The sequence below is a fragment of the Corvus moneduloides genome, chromosome 11 (genome assembly GCF_009650955.1).
Source record: "Corvus moneduloides isolate bCorMon1 chromosome 11, bCorMon1.pri, whole genome shotgun sequence".
Classification (NCBI taxonomy): Eukaryota; Metazoa; Chordata; class Aves; order Passeriformes; family Corvidae; genus Corvus; species Corvus moneduloides.
The window spans coordinates 2,633,495-2,651,365 of record NC_045486.1 but is presented as its reverse complement, the minus strand read 5'-3'; the positions used below and the strand labels follow the sequence as shown (position 1 = coordinate 2,651,365).

The 17,871-nt window shown below is 47.4% G+C and overlaps 1 protein-coding gene across 3 annotated transcripts in view; it reads left to right on the top strand.

Annotated features, from left to right (window-relative positions):
• Window positions 1-17,871, top strand: part of CNTN4 (contactin 4) — a 270,420-nt gene that overhangs the window by 250,259 nt on the left and 2,290 nt on the right. For 2 of the 3 annotated variants that reach the window (XM_032120664.1, XM_032120663.1), the window contains 10 exons: window positions 8,369-8,544; window positions 9,622-9,742; window positions 10,882-11,040; window positions 11,772-11,921; window positions 12,333-12,403; window positions 13,907-14,141; window positions 14,631-14,746; window positions 15,132-15,318; window positions 15,816-15,928; window positions 17,217-17,385. In XM_032120664.1, coding sequence (XP_031976555.1) covers window positions 8,369-8,544; window positions 9,622-9,742; window positions 10,882-11,040; window positions 11,772-11,921; window positions 12,333-12,403; window positions 13,907-14,141; window positions 14,631-14,746; window positions 15,132-15,318; window positions 15,816-15,928; window positions 17,217-17,385 — 1,497 coding nt within the window. The remainder of the gene's footprint in view (window positions 1-8,368; window positions 8,545-9,621; window positions 9,743-10,881; window positions 11,041-11,771; window positions 11,922-12,332; window positions 12,404-13,906; window positions 14,142-14,630; window positions 14,747-15,131; window positions 15,319-15,815; window positions 15,929-17,216; window positions 17,386-17,871) is intronic. The other variant, XM_032120665.1, reaches the window with a different exon arrangement.

The window sequence follows — 17,871 nt, the reverse complement described above, 5'->3', positions numbered from 1 at the left end:
TCAGGGACGCGTTTTAATGATGCTCTGTGGGGAAGATTTATTCAGGAGAGAAGGAGCTGAGGATTTTGAGGAAGTTATAATGAGGGATGGTCTTGGGGGTTGTTATTTTCATTTCACCTGTGATCCTGCCTCCATCCTGCCCCTGACATCAGAACCAGGGCTCAGCCACAAGGCAGCAAAGCAGGAGCACAGCCCTCAGAATGTGAGGTTTGTCCTCTCTGTGTGCCACTAATTAGAATGAGTCACTTCCTTAGGAGCGAGTACAGGGCATTGTGAGACAATTTCACCTTCACCAGGAAACAAATGAGACCTCGGCCCAGAAAATTTGCTTTCAGTGTTTGTTTGGTTGGTTCTGCTCTCCCTGTCGCTGGGTTTGTTCAGTAATAGGTGTTTGGGTGTCAGACTTGCTCGCGCTGGTGTGGAGGTCTCAATGGGGATGCAAGAAAAAGTTCATCTTAAATAAAAATATCTGCTGGGCACAGTGGTACAGAGAGACAAAACAGTTTCTAATGAAGGTCTGATCCATTTTACAGGCTGGGCAAATAAGGCAGCAGAGACTTTTAATGACTTGCTCAAGGTCAGACAGAAAGTGAGGAGGAGAACTCATTTTATTCCCAATTACTCCAAGCCTGTGCCCACGCTAGAGCAACCTTCCTCTTCATTTGGCACTCTTCCTCCTCTTTTGCTCATCTAATTCTCTTTTTGATGGAATTGTTGAGTTGAATTGTTCACATTTGGCTGTGATCCAAAGTCTAAATGTTCAGACTGGTGTTTAAGGGGCAGGGTCCCTGCTGTGCTCCCCATGGGCAGCTGGGATACACTCCCTGTGGGAATAGAGCTGAAATCACACCCTGCTTTTGCTTTCCATGTCTCCTTGGCTCAGTTCTTTGGATACTTGGAAAATCCTGAGGTTTGCAGCTGCTGTGCTTTCTTTGACTTAAACTTGCGGGCACTTTTTGTTAATGCGTGTTTGCCACAGGTTTAAAGGGAATAGTAGAAAAAAAATAGGAAAAAAATAGGAAAAACTTGTCCTGTTTTCAGAGGTATCCCTAGGTGCTCCCCTCCGGATCCCTCTCCTGATACAAGTGGCACATAGGAAGATGAATGTCTTGGGCTTGATAAATGCTGTGGACACCAAGCCTGGCTTATCCCAAGGCATGGATGACACAAGCAAGCCTTGATCTGCGTGACATTAAGGATGCTTAAGCTGTGGATCATTCACTGGAAGCTGGGAAGTCCAGCCAGGGATTTTCTGGCTGCTCCTTGACAGCTCAAGAGGTATCCGCTCCTAATGACTCTTAATTTGGGATTTATTCTGGCATGGCAGCTAATTCCTAACGCCTTGGTGCTGGTGAGGAGGGTGGGTAACAGGCATAGAATCAGTGTGAGCAAGGCCTAAAATACACACTTGTGCCTTAAAAATGCCAAGACTGTGGCAGTCACTCCATGATTTTGCAGTTTGAGTGCCCTGATGTTCCATTTTTTTCTGCTCTGCTGCTTCCTGAAATTTTTGATTGATGGCCATTACTATTCAAAACATGTGAAAACACCATGGATGCACAAACTGCACAGGGGGAGCTGTTCCAGGGGGAAAAATGTTGTTGGGCACTGTGTCCATGGGCTCCATGGAATTACACCTGCACAATTCCCCTGGGTTGTGGTACAAGGAGAGCAGTGATTGATCCCTGAGTGACTGGCAATTTATCACAGATTAGATATGATTTCTCCTGTATCTGATTAACCTTCTCTGTGCAACGGCCATCATTCCTGCAATGACAGTAGATTATTCCATACTTGAAAAGACGGATATCAGCTCGTCGCAATCAATAGCCCACAAAAGGTGACACCTTGAATTCCCTGGGTTATCCACAGAGATTGTCACCAGCACCTGGATCGTTTGTCAAATACGGAGATTCCACTTGAGGCAGCTCTGGAGTGAAGTGGGTTTTATTTTAGTCTGCAGTGCAGAGCTGGACAAGGATGTTGGGGTTCCTGGTGTAATCAGGCGCTGTTGCATCCTGCTGCAAAGAGCAAGAACAAATTTCCCTGAGTGACAGGTTTGATTGTCATCTCCAGAGCCCATTACATGTGATTTGCTTTGTGACAATTGTATGGAGAGAGCTTGATTTGATCAGATTGCATTGCACTGGGTGAAATGGAGGTGAAAGTGGAGTCTTGTGTCCTCTCGTCGCTCCCTGCACTCTCACTGCAGTGGATGTATTTTCATATATTTTGTCTTTGAATTTGCTCTAAAGGGAGCCCCCTCCCCAGTATCCTCCCGTGCAGGCCCATTCTTAATGTGTTTTCAGATTTAAATTACCCTTCATTTATCATTCAGCCCCACAAACAATGCAGCTTGGGGTGTGCAGAAGTGCAGTCCCCTGACTGACTGCCCGCTCCCTGTCTGGGCAGTGGGAGGCATTAAATCCTGGGAGGGAGGTTCTGCCATCAAGTTTAGAGAGTTTTCCATCTGTGGGAAGCTCTTCGGTGAAGCTGAGGAGGAAACTGCTGCTCTGGGAAGGGCAGCAGCTGCACGAACAGACCACAGGGAGCAACAGCCAAACCCTCCTCTTAAAACAGCCTTGCCCACCCTCACAGAGAATTCCTGAGAAAGGGGCTCAGGCTCCCAGCTCAAAGTAATCCCATGTCCCCACACTGCTGTGGGGAGATTTAAGCCAAACAAGTGGCAAGATAAGGATCCTCCTTCAGCAAAGCAATTTTAGCATGGCCTAAATGGCCAGCTCAGCCCTGTGTGTTGCTGAATTGGGCCTGTGCTCCTCCAGGAAAGGTCAGGTGTTCCATCCCTCCCTTCCCTAATCCCTGCTGAATACAAGGCCATGTCTCACTGCCTTCACTGCAGAGATCAGTGCTGCCTGATGACATGGAAAGCTCTAATCACTAATCACAACTATTTCTAAAATCAGAGCTAAGTGACTCTAGTCCCGGGCCTCAAGTCCCTTTTCTAAATTGATAGTGTCTCCTTTTAATAGGATTATATTTTATTAGGCTGAACTGCCACAGCACACACCAGAGGGTGGAAATGCTGCAGAATCTTCTATTAAGAACGTGTGTAATAGCTGATTGTAGGGAAAAAAGGGATATATTGGCATAAAACCAAGTGCCAACCTGAAAGCATCTGTGTGACTCATCACAGCTCACAGGTGGGATATTTTAAAGGCCAAATACTGTAAATACTTAACCTTTTCCCCATTTCTTTTTAATCTCAGTTTTGGCCATGCCCCATGAAGTACTCAATCTATTCAGCTGTAATTTGCTCTGCTAATTCCTCTATGTGTTCAGTCATTCACTGGGTTTTAATAAAACTCTTTAATTCAGAGCTGTATTTTCCTCTCTCCTGCACATCCCAGTGTCTGATGACAGAGCACTCAGAGCTCCCAGCAGTTTCACCAGTCAGGTCTCAGAGGCTTTTGACTTTATGGTCCAGGATAAATATTTCATTCACAAACAGGAAAAAAAAAAAATTAGAGCACGTTTGAGTATTTTCATGTATTGGACTTTGATTCTTTGGTTGCTCATAGAAACCAGATCCTCCGAGATTGATTTTTATTATCTCCAGACATGATTTGCCTTGGAATCAATACAATAATGTAAAATGTCATTGCAAATAGAGGACATTGATCTGAGATGCATTTATTAACTCCCGCTGATAAAAGCCAAAATGAAATTGGTAAACATGATGGTATTCAAAAAAAAAGAGGCAAAATGAGTCCCAAATGCTCGAGTTAGAGTTCATCTACAAGGAAAACACACTTTAAAGTCTTGTACAGGAAATGGTTTATGCAGATAAGGAAAAATATATCTGAATCTTTAACACTGTAACATTAATCTGAGAGAATTAGGTAATTAGCTGGTTAATCAAACTGGAAATTGCTGCTTATCTGCCCAGATCCTCACAAGGAATATCAGCAGTCAGGAGTATTTCCAACAGACGTTCACTGCTCAGGCAAAAGAGGGAAGGGGAAAGGGGCATGTACTGCAGACCTCAAAATAGGCTGAAGTTTGGAGTTAATGATCTTGGAGTCGTTTACAACTTTAATTATTCTGTGGTTCTGTAAGATCTTGTACAACATTTCCATTAGCTTCCCAGCAGCATGGAAGTGCAAACCTGAATGAAGTGAAGGCAGGGCTGGAAGAAGACAGGAAGGAATAAGTCTTTGGAAAATTTCCCTTAGAAGTAGGACAGTCTGAAGGAACTGCTAATTTGGGGGCTGGGGGGGTAGTTCTGATTTCTTCAGGGTTTTTATGCTGGATAAATATGTCAAAACCCAAGTATTCCCTTCTGCTCCTTCTCCTTCGACTTCCTCCTGTGTGCTGGGATAGATGTCTAAATAAGCATTTAGGTATTAGCTGCACCCAGCCTTGGAAACGCTGACATTATCCCTTCTCTCTTTAATCTGTCTCTGAATGCTCAATTGCACCGATTCGAGGCCAACAACAGGAGCTGCATCTCCCGAGCACGTTCCAGTTCAGTCTCTTATTAGAGTCAGACACTCTGTGCTCCTGCCGCAGCCAGGGCTGCCACAGCAGATCCCATCGTTTGCTGAGGACTGTGATACCCTTACCTGCAAGGCCCCGCTGAATCCATCCCCCGGAGCGCTTCACGCAGCCCCCGGGGCCGAGCCCAACTGGGAACGGGATGCTGAGTCCACCTAACGCAGGCAGGTCTGGAAGAACCCCTGTGGTCAGTGGGAATTCTGCTGACGGGCCCCGAATCTGTGACACCGCGCCCGGCTCTCCCCGCGCCTCCCGCATCACTCAAAAGCTGCTCTGCACTGACCTAGTTTTTTGAGGAAAAAAAAAGCATTATCTGCGAGTGTCAGCCTCTGCTGAGGTTTGTGTCACTTCTGCGGTGCCACTGCAGCCCGTGTCCCGCTGTGTCACATCCCGCAGATTGATGTCGCACGCACAGCCCCGCGTGTGCCTCAAGCGGCGGTCGCGGCGCTGCGGGGCTGTTTGCCCTAAACAAATCATCCCTCCCGATGGACACCCGATCAATGGCAGGGCCGAGCCGGGTGCTTTCCTCGCAGATTGGCTCATTGCGATCCCCAGGCCTTGCCCTCAATCCTGCAGCCTGGGGGGTGCAGTTGGAAATGCATCCCGAAATGCAACCCAGCATCCCGAAAGGAGCCGGGAGATGCGGGTGGCAGCTGATAAAAGAGAGAAGGGAAGCAATTACAGCCTTCCCACGGATGGGAAGTGCTGCTCAGCTCCGTTTCTTCTAAGGAAAGAAGCAAACTTTGTTAAAATCTCTCGCAGGATAAACCAAATCCACTTAATCAGCCAGAAGGACCCCAAGCTCTCGGCACTGCGCTGCAGCAGTAAAGCCAAGGGAGGTGACGCAGGGAAATCGGGGTTTCAGGCAGGACTAAAGGAGGTGAGACAAGCTCGGGTGACCCCAGTGCAGCCCACCAGGGAGGCTGGGGGAGAGCTGGGCACCCAGAGCTGTGCTGGTGTGGCCGTGAGGGAGTCGGGAAAATTAATCCACAAACACCAGAGGTTTATGTCCAAAAAGGAGACAGAGGAGTCCTGGAATTCTTTATTCGAATAAAGGGAGAGGCCATGGGGCATTCCCCTGGGGTCTCCCAAGTTGTTGGAGGATGCGGCCTCCTTTTATCCCAATTTCCTGGCCCCATTTTGCTCTCTCTTTCCCCATGGGCTGAGGTACCTGAGAGGCACAGACTTTCCAAATCACCTAATACAGACCCCCTTCCAATGTGTACCCTCCCCGTTTTTCCTTTTCCTTGTGTCTCTTCTCTTTTTCTCTAAGTCCAGGGATTTAGCACGGCCTTGGGTGAGCAACAGTCTGTGTCAATCAGTGGAATTCCTATGGAATTTATGGTTCCTCCCATTGCGTCTTTCACCCCTCCGCATCTGGCTTTATCTACAGCAGGTCCCAGTGTGTTTGTAAAGCCGCTCCAGCCGGGGACCATCCCCAGGAGCTCTCGGGCTGCTCAGAGCCCCCGGGCTCGGCTACAGCAGGGCTGGGAAAACCATGGAAAACTGGGAAGTGCCGCCTCTGTCACACAAAGAGCGTCCTCCTGAGAGTGCCGGCGTGGAAGGAAGGCTGGGAGGGAGCTCTGCTGCTTCCCCGAGCCTTCAGTGACACCTACAGACCGTCCCTGCCCGTGCGCAGGGGCCCATCCAGCTGCGCTCCTGCCATCCCAGGGTGCTCTTCCCGGGAGCGCCAGGCCAGGCTGAGGATGGATATCAGGAAAAATTCTCCATGGAAAGGGCTGTCCAGCCCTGGCACAGCTGCCCAGGGCACGGGTGGAGTCCCCATCCCTGGAGGGATTTAACAGACGTGTGGATGTGGCACTTGGCGACAGGGGACAGTGGTGGCCTTGGCAGGGCTGGGGGAATGGTTGGACTCAGTGACCTTAAAAGATCTTTTCCAACCTAAATGATTCCACAATTCCATGAAACCTGCAGGCATTTTCAGAAACACCAGGCACTCGCAGTTCCTGCAGCACCAGCAGGAGATGTGCTGAGCTGCTCTGGCCTTCAGCAAACACACATTTCTTGATATCATTTATATTTATATAGAATATAAATCCTAGAATTCTATTATATTTCATATTCTATCTGTTTATATAAACCTATAATATTCTAACTATATTCTAGAATATCACTATTCTATAAAGAATATTTCATATATATTATATATCTAAGATATTCTACAATATAATTGTATAGAATTCTAAAATACAAATTACATACCAGAATTCCATTCTAGAATCTATTCTATGTTCTAAAATTCTATACGATTATATATTCTATTTTACATATTTACAGTCATTATTTTCTTCATTCTTCACATGTTTATAAACACCTGAGAAATATTAAATTTATTAATTAATTGATTAATTAAGTATCATAACACTTACTGTGGTTGTTCTAAGAGCTCCTCTGTTTGGTCAAAAGTGAACACAAAACACAGACAAATTAGATTTGTCCAAGATAATACAGCCAAGTCCCTGAGGACTTGATCTGAAATCTCTCTAGACAGCAACAAAATCTTTCTCACCACCTCCTGTACACTTTTGATAAGGTTGAAAATCCAGGAACAGCTTCACATCCCCTGGATTTCGGTGAGTAGTTCTGCCCAGTCCATATCTTTGTCGCTGTATCTTTGTTATTTTAGCAGGGAATTAAGCAGTTGGGCAACAGACTCTGGAAGGTTTTGGTGTCGTGTGCCAGAGATTGAATAATGCTGGTATTATTTTAGCATGACAGCCGTGCAGAGTGGATTTTTGCAATAAGCAAAAATATCTATCTCTGTATGATTTTCAGACTTTTGGTCTCATTGTTAAGCAATATTTTTCCTCCTTTTCATTTCCTCTGAGGCCCTGTAGAAAAAATTGCTGCATTTTTGTCAACAGAAATGGAAGAGAAATGTTAACTTTAGAGGCAGAGGGAATTCACAGGCACAGACGAGGAGCAGGAGACTGCATAATGTGTCATGGCTCATCTTTCTGTGCCACCACTCTCTGCTCACACTGAAGTGAAAAACAGACAATGAAACCAGTGGTAAAGGAGCTGTGGAACTCCAGCTTGAGAAAGGGATTGGTCCTGAAGCCTGGGGTGGAGCTGCTGCCTGTGCTTAACACAGAACCTGCCACGTCACACATCCAGGTTTGGGGAATTCCCTTTGGAAATGTCCTGTTTAGGACCTTTCCTTCTGCTTCAGCTCCCTAAATACCCCTGTCTGGCACCACATCCATGCTCTGGAAGGTTCTGTTGGTATCACTCATCATTTATATTTATTCTTTGTGGGGATCCTCCTTGCACAAGGAAAGGATTTGAGTTGTGAAGCCATCCATCAGAGAGCGTGGCCAGTTCTCAATAAACATCATAACAATAATCTCAGCCTTATCTTTCCTTTGCCAGGTACAACCAGATTAAAAACTCCTGGCTTTAATGCACCCTTTTTGTTCCAGTTCTGGGGATTTTACATTTAATTTAGGAACAACAGAACAGTTTTTCGATAACTGTGGTGAGCAACGCATGAGTGTGAAACAACTCTTTGAAGTGAGAAGATTCAAATAAAAGAATCTCTGATAAAAAGTTTTAATCAAACCTTTCAGATCTGCTGCACTCTTTTCCAGCCTTTTCTTTCCTCCTTCTTCATCAGGATGGTGGCTGGAAGAGGATTCTGGAGGGTTTATTAATAGTGTTTTAATCCAACAACTAGAGAAAGGATAAACCCAAAGATAGAATAATTCACTTTTTGATTTAAGGACCTTCCTAAGTGATCACTGCTTAGGATCTCTCTCAGCCCTACAGTGTCTCTGTTCCTCAGGAGAACAAGAATAATCCTTTTTTTCCCCTCTTTCTTTGTTGTCTGTAGATCCAACCCGGGTCATGGTGTCCCCTTTCAGCATGGATGTCACGGTTGGGGAAAGCATCGTCCTGCCTTGTCAGGTGTCCCACGATCACTCCCTGGACATTGTGTTCACCTGGTCATTCAATGGGCACCTGATAGACTTTGAGAAAGATGGGGATCACTTTGAAAGGGTAGGAGGAGTAAGTATTAAATCTGACAAAGTGGGTAATGTAGAAAAGGTGACTGATGGAAGGAACTGGATGAAGGCAGCGAGAAAAAGGGGGAAAGAACTGGAAAACTTTCAGCAGAGGTAGAAAACTGGGAAGGGTTTTGCATGTTGCTCTGAGGGAGGTTTGAGAGAGCCACAGGTCTCAGGCGTAGTGACAGTCCATGTTTGCATTTGTCAGGAGTGGAATTCGGTGCTGAAAGGAAAAGGAGATACAATTACAAGCCTTGCTGTTATCCCTTAGAAAATGAAACATTAAAAGATGAACTCACAGATTGATGCCCAGGGCTCACAGCAGCAGCAACAGCTTTTCGGGGTGACTGCTCCTGTTTTGGCCCACAAAGCTAAAGTTACAAACTTTATTAATATTCCTCAGCCCAAAGGCCACAACCACGAGGTTACCCTGAGATTTCCAATGTATCGAATGCTTTGTGTCTGGGGAGAAATTCAGAGAGGTTCTCAGCATCCAAAACATCCAGAAACCTGATTAGTTCTATTCAACAGTTAATCAGACATGCACTTGGTGTTTGGAAAACAAATTACTGCTGGTGTGTGATGCAAGATTTCCTCGGAGAGTGCTGTTCTCGTGATCTTCAGCACAAAAATGCTGGGCAATCAGAATGCTGGCTGGGACACAAAGCCATGAAACTAGTGCTGATATCTCCAGATTTGGGCTGGGCTTCCCTTGCAGGAGAGATGGAGACACAGCTTGGGCCTCTGGATGCCAGAGAGGGTAAAAATCGGATATCCAGAGAGAAAAAGGAGGAATCAGAGTGAACCTGTCCTACACTGTCAAGTTGTTTTAGTGGGGAAAGTGCTTAACAGCCCCCAACCCTGCTCCCCTGCCCCTTGGAGGAGCCAGGATTTTAGGGGTGCTCCCTCTCTTCCCTTCCAGGCAGACTCCCATCATTTTAACAGGCCATGGCTTGCATTACTGGTGTTTTCATCAGCCAGCATAAAGTAAATCCATTAGTCACAGTGTCCTTCATGTGATAATGATGTTTAGGGCACATTAAAAAGTAATTGTAACCACTTTTCCCTACTTTATCAGCAGGACTCAGCTGGTGATTTGATGATCAGGAGCATCCAGCTGAAGCACGCGGGGAAATACGTCTGCATGGTGCAAACAAGTGTGGACAAGCTCTCAGCTGCTGCAGACCTGATTGTAAGAGGTATTTGAATTTTGTTACTGTTGTTGATGGTGGAGTAAAATTTCTTTTTTTTTTTTTTCTCCTACCTTCTGCAATCCCTGGGCTCAGGGACAGCCCAGCATCTTGTAATTAATCTGAGAAAAAAGCTCTGGTTCACGCTGGGGTTCACAACATCAGCCAGAGCATGTAAAGTGTTTCATGTGCTCCCAGAACAGACCCTGCCCACACACCCCCAGTACCTGCTCGTGTCCTGAACGCCAGCCCTGCACCCACTGGGCTTGTTCGTGTCATGAACTGTGCAGCAGAAGCAGCACCCAGCTATTGGCTGCACTTTCTGCCAAGAGATGTTATTCTTGTTAAGAATAAACATGATTTAGTGACCTCACTGATATATCAAGATCTATTCATTACCATGCAGAGGTAATGTGTAAGCTTGACTTTAACAGAGCTGTAATTAATTGCCCTGAGCCTGGATCCTTAGGAGAAATCTGATTTATATTTTCCCACTTGTTAACTTTGGGGAAGGCAAACTTGGGTGCTGCTCTGTCCCTGCTACCCTTGGTTCTCATAAGCAGGAGGAATATTAAATTCTTCACAGGGACATGACCCTTGATGATGATAGAAGTACTGATCTTGTCACTCCCTAAAAACATCAAGGGTGTTAAAACATTGGCACAGGGTGCCCAGAGAAGCTGTGGCTGCCCCTGGATCCCTGGCAGTGTCCAAGGCCAGGCTGGATGGGGCTTGGAGCAGCCTGGGACGGTGGGAGGTGTCCCTGCCATGGCAGGGGGTGGGATGGGATGGGCTTGCAGGTCTTTTCCAGCCCAAACCATTCTGTGATTCTCAGATAGGAGCAGACTGAACCTCAGGCACCACTCGGGCAGCAATGGCCATGGGGTGGAGCAGAGGGGTCTCTCCCTGGCTGGTGATTCCTGCAGAGCTTCACGGGTTCAATCACCCCAGCAGTGAGGCAGAACATCCTGGTCTCTCCCACCATGGTGCTGGTGCATCCCCACAGTGCCTCCCAGTCCCACCCAGGCAAGGAGAGCTGGAGCTGCCCCAGCTGCTCTGCAGGGACCCCGTTACCTCTGTCCCCAGGAGGGGAAGATGACCAGAGTGCTCCTTCCTTGAGTCACTCCGATTCTTGTGCAATGCCACAGGTCCCCCGGGTCCCCCCGAGGCTGTGACCATAGATGAGGTGACGGACACCACGGCCCAGCTGTCCTGGAGGCCGGGGGCAGACAACCACAGCCCCATCACCATGTACGTCGTGCAGGCACGCACCCCCTTCTCGGTGGGGTGGCAGGCAGTGAGCACAGGTAAGGCCCTCACCTGCCCCATGGGGAGCTCCACGGATGGAAAACTCATCCATCAGCACCCACACAGCGCTGCTTGGACCAGCTCTGGCCCCTGATGTGAAAGGCAATTTCCCTGGCTGCAGAGCACTGCTCTTATTAACTAGTTCCAGGTTTGGCAACCCAAAGATTTAGGGTGCAGTCAATGCCATTACTCACCCATTTTTCTCATGAATGTTTAAGGGAAAACAGAATGAATTCCTATCTCTTGTTGCCGTGCTGGAGATATACAACAGTAATTGCGGTCTATAAAGACATCCCTCAGGGACAGACCGTGTCATCCCACCTATCTTTAAGGAGAATTATTTCCCTGATAGAGGAAAAAATCCCATGATGTAATTGCTCATTCCGTCAGGGGTTAATTTTGTTCCAGTAACCATTAAACAGAGACAACCATGTGTTTTAAGAAGAGAAAAATAAAGCCCCTCCAAACCTGTTATCTTTACACTCTGCTTCCAAACTGTGGCAATTTTGGAGCAGCTCTTTAATGGCAGGAATTTCTGGGCTAAAAGCACTGTGGTTTAATGCTGCCTCTTTGACTTTTTTGCAGTTGTTAAAATCTTAGAAAGATGAGAAAAAGTTTATCAATCCTTATTTGTATTTATGTTAAGCCCTCACCTTTAAGGAAATCAGATTTCCCTGTGCCTGTTTCCCAGCAGTTTTTAATATCCCAGTGGGTTTCCTTGCATCCCCAGTTCCAGAGATCATCGATGGCAGGACGTTCACAGCCACGGTGGTGGGGCTGAACCCCTGGGTGGAGTACGAATTCCGAGTAGTGGCTGCCAACCTGATCGGGATTGGGGAACCCAGCAGGCCTTCGGAGAAGAGAAGAACTGAAGAAGCTCGTAAGTAGTGCTGGGCAGAGGAGTTGAGGGTGAAATCTTTGTGGAATAAATGCCAAGAGATCCCTGAGCTGTAGGAAAGCCCTGGCCCTTGGCTCCTCTGTTCCGTTGGAGCCCATAACGGAACTGAAGATGAAACAGGAAAATAAATAAAAGCCTTTTTTTATGGAGGACAAATGTTTAAACTAAACAATTAGAGACTGAATACACAAGTTAATTGGCATACTTTTAATATACTATTATTGACATACTTCTAATGTGCTGTTTGCCATGGCAAATTAGTCATTTTAACAGTTCCTGGCACCAGCAGGGAAGGCCAGCAGTGTCCTGTTGCTGCAGAGCTCTGTTCTGTCTCCCTGTGGGTTTTGGGTTTCAAAGCTGTCACATCCATCTTCTGCATCTCTTTTTTTGCAGTCCCTGAGGTGACCCCATCTAATGTGAGTGGAGGTGGAGGCAGCAAGTCAGAGCTGGTCATTACTTGGGAGGTGAGTCTCAACCCAGCCCCCAGCGAACCTTCTGTGAATTTCAAAGGGTTGGCAGTAAACCAGACCAGGTTGCGTGACAAAAACAGCCCAGCTGTTCAGGTGGAGCTAAAGGATGTCCCTGCCCCAGCCCCTGGGCAGGGCAGCCAGCAGGGAAGTGCTGGGCAGGGACCGTGGGCAGCAGGATTTGCCACCAGCTCAGCTCCCAGCGCATCCATACAACAAATTGTGGATGGCCAGGAGCCACCCGAGGGATAAAATATGCTTGGAACATCCTGACCTGGTGGAGAATGGCAGTGGCTGGCTCCCAGCTTCCTCCCTCACCCTCTCTGGGATAGAAGGCAGCAAACAGTTAAAAGCCAGCACGAGGCGTGCTGGCTTTCATTGGTGCTGATGGCAGCCAGCAAGAGGAGATGCAGAGACGAGAAATGTTTAATATTCCTTAAGGCAGATGGGGTTAGAACTTTAGTCATTTGTCTGCTCGTATTTCCATGTTGTGATGCGATGCAGCTGGCATATTTCTCCTAATAATGAACTCCACTAGACATGCTAACACTTCCATTTAGCACTATTTCTGACCAAGCTGGCAGAATGAATCGCCAGAGATATTTTTAAGGTTATTAAAAACTATAAATGGGTTTTTGTCCTCACCACACAACTCAATGTGCTAAATTTCCTCCTCTGTTGGACTAATTAGTTACGCCGTGTCTCCTAAAGATACTGCAATATGTTTCAAAAACACACATGGCCAGAACATCAGCCATTGGTTTGAGATGTAATTTGCACAAAATATAATTTGTATTTTGACAGAAGAGTGGTTTTACTCTTTTAAATGTCCAGAGGCCTTTTCTTGACGATGTTCTCTGAGCCCTACAATACAGAGTAGGATGCAGTCACGAGCAGTAACCCGTGCTGAAGCTCTATGGACATCTGCGGGACAGTGGCCCATAATTATGGATTATTTTAATACTGGAACCTTTGTGTTTAATGCAGCTTTTTAGGGGGATGCAAGCCTGAGAGTAGGAAGTGTCAGTGTGTCCAGGGTATGTTCTTTGGGGCTTCACATGTGATCCCAAAGGCATGAGAGCAGCTGCACGTGTGTTGGGGAAGCAGGAACCGTGTCCTTGCTTCACCCCAGCAAACCTCAGGCTCTTCACAAAGCCTAAAATTATATCACCAATGGAGGCCCCATCTAGTCAGGGAGGGAAGGGAAATAAGCTTTCGAAGAAGTGTCTTCTGGAGGTGCTGCTTCCTGTTTCATGGAGCAGAAAGGCTCTGGTGCAGGCAGGGTGGGATGAATTCAGGTTGGATGTGAAGTAGGACCTCATGCACCTCCATCTCCAGTGCTGTGTTCACAGAATCACAGAACCGCAGAACTAAGTAGGTTGGAAAAGACCTCTGAGATCATCAAGTCCAACCTATGAATGAAGAGGACCAAGAGGAATCTCCAGGGTGCAGCCAGGGAGGTCGGTGTGTGCTGAAGCTGCTGTTTGTCCCTGCCCACAGACGGTGCCCGAGGAGCTGCAGAACGGGGGTGGCTTTGGCTACGTGGTGGCCTTCCGGCCCTTGGGCACGGTCAGCTGGATGCAGACGGTGGTGGCCTCGCCGGACGCCGCCCGCTACGTGTTCCGCAACGAGAGCCTGCCGCCCTTCTCGCCCTACGAGGTCAAAGTGGGCGTCTACAACAACAAGGGGGAAGGGTCCTTCAGCCCCGTCACCGTCGTCTACTCAGCAGAGGAAGGTAGAGATGAGCCGTCCCCACCTCCTCTCCCTCCTCTGTGCTGCAGGGTTTGAAAGGGTTTGGTCTCCACCTTGACACATCCTTTGATACCTCAGCCTTGCTCTGATTTATAATAAATGGCGAACCGTGATTAATTCTTTTCACAGTCATTAAAATAACATTAATCGTAATGAAATCTTTTGATATTAATGGAAAAGTAATATGTAATCTGGAAAGAATTCCGCAGAGATTTAGCATGAATTAATGTCCACTGATTAGAAAATGTTCCCACTTGTCCTAATTACAGTACATGGTATCCTGGGTTGAGTTTAGTAATGACATCTTATTATTTCTGAGGGAGAGGCCCGACATGGCCTGACAGGCCATCGGTTTGAAATGTGGACATTTGTTTGTTTCCTTCCTTGTGCAATGAAGAAAATGAATCCCCTGACGATTGGGACTAATTGAACATAGAATTGAAAATCCTTACTTCTGTTTTTAACTGCCCAGAGCCAACGAGAGCCCCAACCACTGTTTTGGCCAGAAGCCTTTCTGCCTCAGACGTTGAAGTTTCTTGGGCTCCCCCGTGGGAGAACCAGCACAAAGGAAGAATACAGGGATATGAGGTATGGGAGACAGAATGCAGGATCCCTTCAGCAGCAAGCCTTGAGGGGACACAGAGATGTCCTTGTGCTGCTCCTACTGCCTTGAGTGTGTTCCTGAGGTGGATTTGCTTCCCTTTGCCTCTTCAGTGCACAGAGATTTCTCTCACATGGTTAAAAATTCCACCTTTCTGTGTGGGATCTGGCTGGAAAGGGAGCCCTCCCTGAAGGTGCTGCCATGGCCAGGCTTGGGGAGGGAGCACTGCAGCTGGGCTTGTCCCCAGCAGGGACAGGGATTGTGGCAGGGAGCAGGAGCTGTCCCTGGCAGCAGATCTGGGTCAGTGACAGGGACAAAGGGGTGCTGCCAGCCCGGGGCTGGGCACCACCACAGCCCTGCTCTGCCTCCCAGGTCCGGTGTTGGCAGCACGACGAGAAGGAGGAAAACGCCAAAAGGATCCGGACGGTTGGGAACCAAACATCCACGAAAGTCAGCAACCTGAGGGGCAATGCCCTCTACCACCTGGCAGTCAGGGCCTACAACACGGCCGGCACTGGCCCCTCCAGCGCCGCCGTCAACGTCACCACCAAAAAGCCACGTGAGTGTCGGCAGGGATGCCGTGCAAGGGCCCAGCTGCTGCTCCCCTCTCTCATTTCCGAGCTCTCTTGAGTCTGAAGGAGCTGTCAGACTTGCCTTTGCCAGGTTTTTGTGCAGAAGATTTACCAGGCTCAGGCTTTTTATTTTACTTTTTTCGTGAGGCTCTTCCTGGTGTTAAGTAAGCAGAGCATGCAAAACTGAAATCTCAGCCATGCAGGCAAATTAAATATTTATCTCAGCATTCAAGAGGGCTTTTTTCCTCTGGTTTCAGGCATGTTGAGCAAGTGACTGAATCCTTTTTTCATTTAAAGCCCCGTGTCGTGTCACACCTCCCGTGACCCTGAGGACACAGATCAGTGGAGCAGCTCGTTAGCTTTGCAGAGGGACAGGGCTGAGGCAGGCTCAGCTCTGCTGGGAGAAGCCCCACTGGCACTGGCAGGGATCCAGCTGGGAATTGGTTCCCCTCAGTAACGGGGTGCTGTGTGTGTTTTGGTGTAGCACCGAGTCAGCCCCCCGGGAACATTGTGTGGAATTCATCTGACTCCAAGATCATCCTGAACTGGGACCAGGTGAAAGCCTTGGACAACGAATCAGAAGTGAGGGGCTACAAAGTGAGTATTTCCATGGTACTTGCATGATTTTCCAGGTCAAATCTGGGGCATTCCTCCAAAACCAGAGGCCATGCCCTGTGTAGCACAAGCACATTTCTTTTCTGCAGCTCCCACCTGCAGGACTTCGCTCCTGCCTTCCATGGAAACTTCCCAAAGGCTGTAGTTGGCTCCTTAATTGCAGATAAATAAAATGCTTTTTAAATAGTTCCCATTTCCTTCAGAAAGCAAAGCCAAGAGGAAAAGAAAGAGAATCCTCATTAGAAGAGGTTTTAATAGGACATAATTTAACTAGAGAGAAACCTTGGGAAGAATTCAGCTCCACCACCTTCCACAAGGGTTCCATTTCACCCAAAAAGATGTTGCCCTGGGGGCTGAGTTGTGCAAACATTTCCTACCAGAGCCTGAGCCAGTGCAGGACCTGGCCATGCTCCAGGTTCTGTTCCCAGTCTGGAATGCCAGCAGCTTGGCAAGCCTGTGCCAGCTCCCCTCAGTTCCTGCACCAACTTTGAAGTGTCTTTGGTGCTCTGTATGGGCTTATCAAAAACAAGTAATTTCTCAGGGTTTTTAGTCCAAACCTCAGATGAACCTCAGCAATCTGGACCAGCTTTTTACTACACATTTTATGTTTGAAATGCAAATTAAGGAGTTGGTTGAAAGAGGGAGAGAGAGACTCGTCACCCTGAAAAAGCATCTAGAGGGTTTCTAAAACATTCTCCTTTAACTTACTGTTAGGGTAGCACAACCAGATGGATTTATTTCCTGAATCATAGAAAAACATTGCTTATTTTTCTTCTTTTTGCCTAGAAATCTTATATTTTATGTCACAATTTATGATATAAATTAGTACAACTCCCACAGCTCAGAAGGTCATTCACAAAAGTCATTTATTCTGGGAAACCATTGGTGGCACTGCATCAAATATCCCAACTCAGTTTCCAGAAGCAGCATAATAAGGAGTTTCTGACCTCTATAAGTAAGTTTTTACTTATACAGGGGTTTATTTTAGCTTGACTAAGGTAAAGGTTTCTCTGAGGGGCTCCACCAGGTACCGGTGCCGTGTTCGGTGCTGCTGATCCTCCTGCCAGTGTCACCCCCCTGCCCAGGCACTGCCACCTCTGTGCTGGTGTCCCCAGCAGATCCCACGGGTCCCCTCTGTGACCACACCATGCCTGAGCATCAGGGGCAGGAACAGAGCAGCAGCACCTCTGGACACCCTGAGGTGGACGACTCTGAGGACAGCAGGTGGCTCTGCCCTTTCTGCCTCCTGTTCTCTCCTCCTTGGCCGCAGGTGTTGTACAGGTGGAACAGGCAGAGCAGCACGTCTGTCATAGAGACAAATAAAACCTCAGTGGAGCTGTCCCTGCCCTTTGATGAGGACTATATCATCGAGATCAAACCCTTCAGCGACGGCGGCGACGGCAGCAGCAGCGAGCAAATCCGAATCCCAAAGATATCAAGTAAGGATGGGAGGGACTGGGGTCTGTGCCACAGGGTCCCACCAGCAGATATTCCAGTCCCTGGCCCTGATGTCATCCCAAACTCAAGATTCAGCCATAAGAAATGCTATCCTAAGTAATTCTATTTGTATTTAAGGTTTCCAGGCACTTTCCCCTCTCAGTTCCGTGTTCATATATGCATTGAATGTATTGTTTCACTGCAATTCACAATAATCAAATACAGCATGCAGAGGCTTCTAAATTTATAAGGCTACTATACAGCCATATCCCATTGTGTGCTGGATGCATAAATATTTATTTAGGGAAATGAGGTGGTGTAGAAGAACAAACACAAAGAGTATTTTATTACACAACATGGCTTTTGCAAAATCTCCATGTCCCATCTTCCATTAATAATGTCCCAGTTTACAAGCTGCATTAAATCAGGAGCCTCTGCAATGCAGGAATATGGCATTAAAATTACAGCGATGTAAAAAAAGCCTGGGT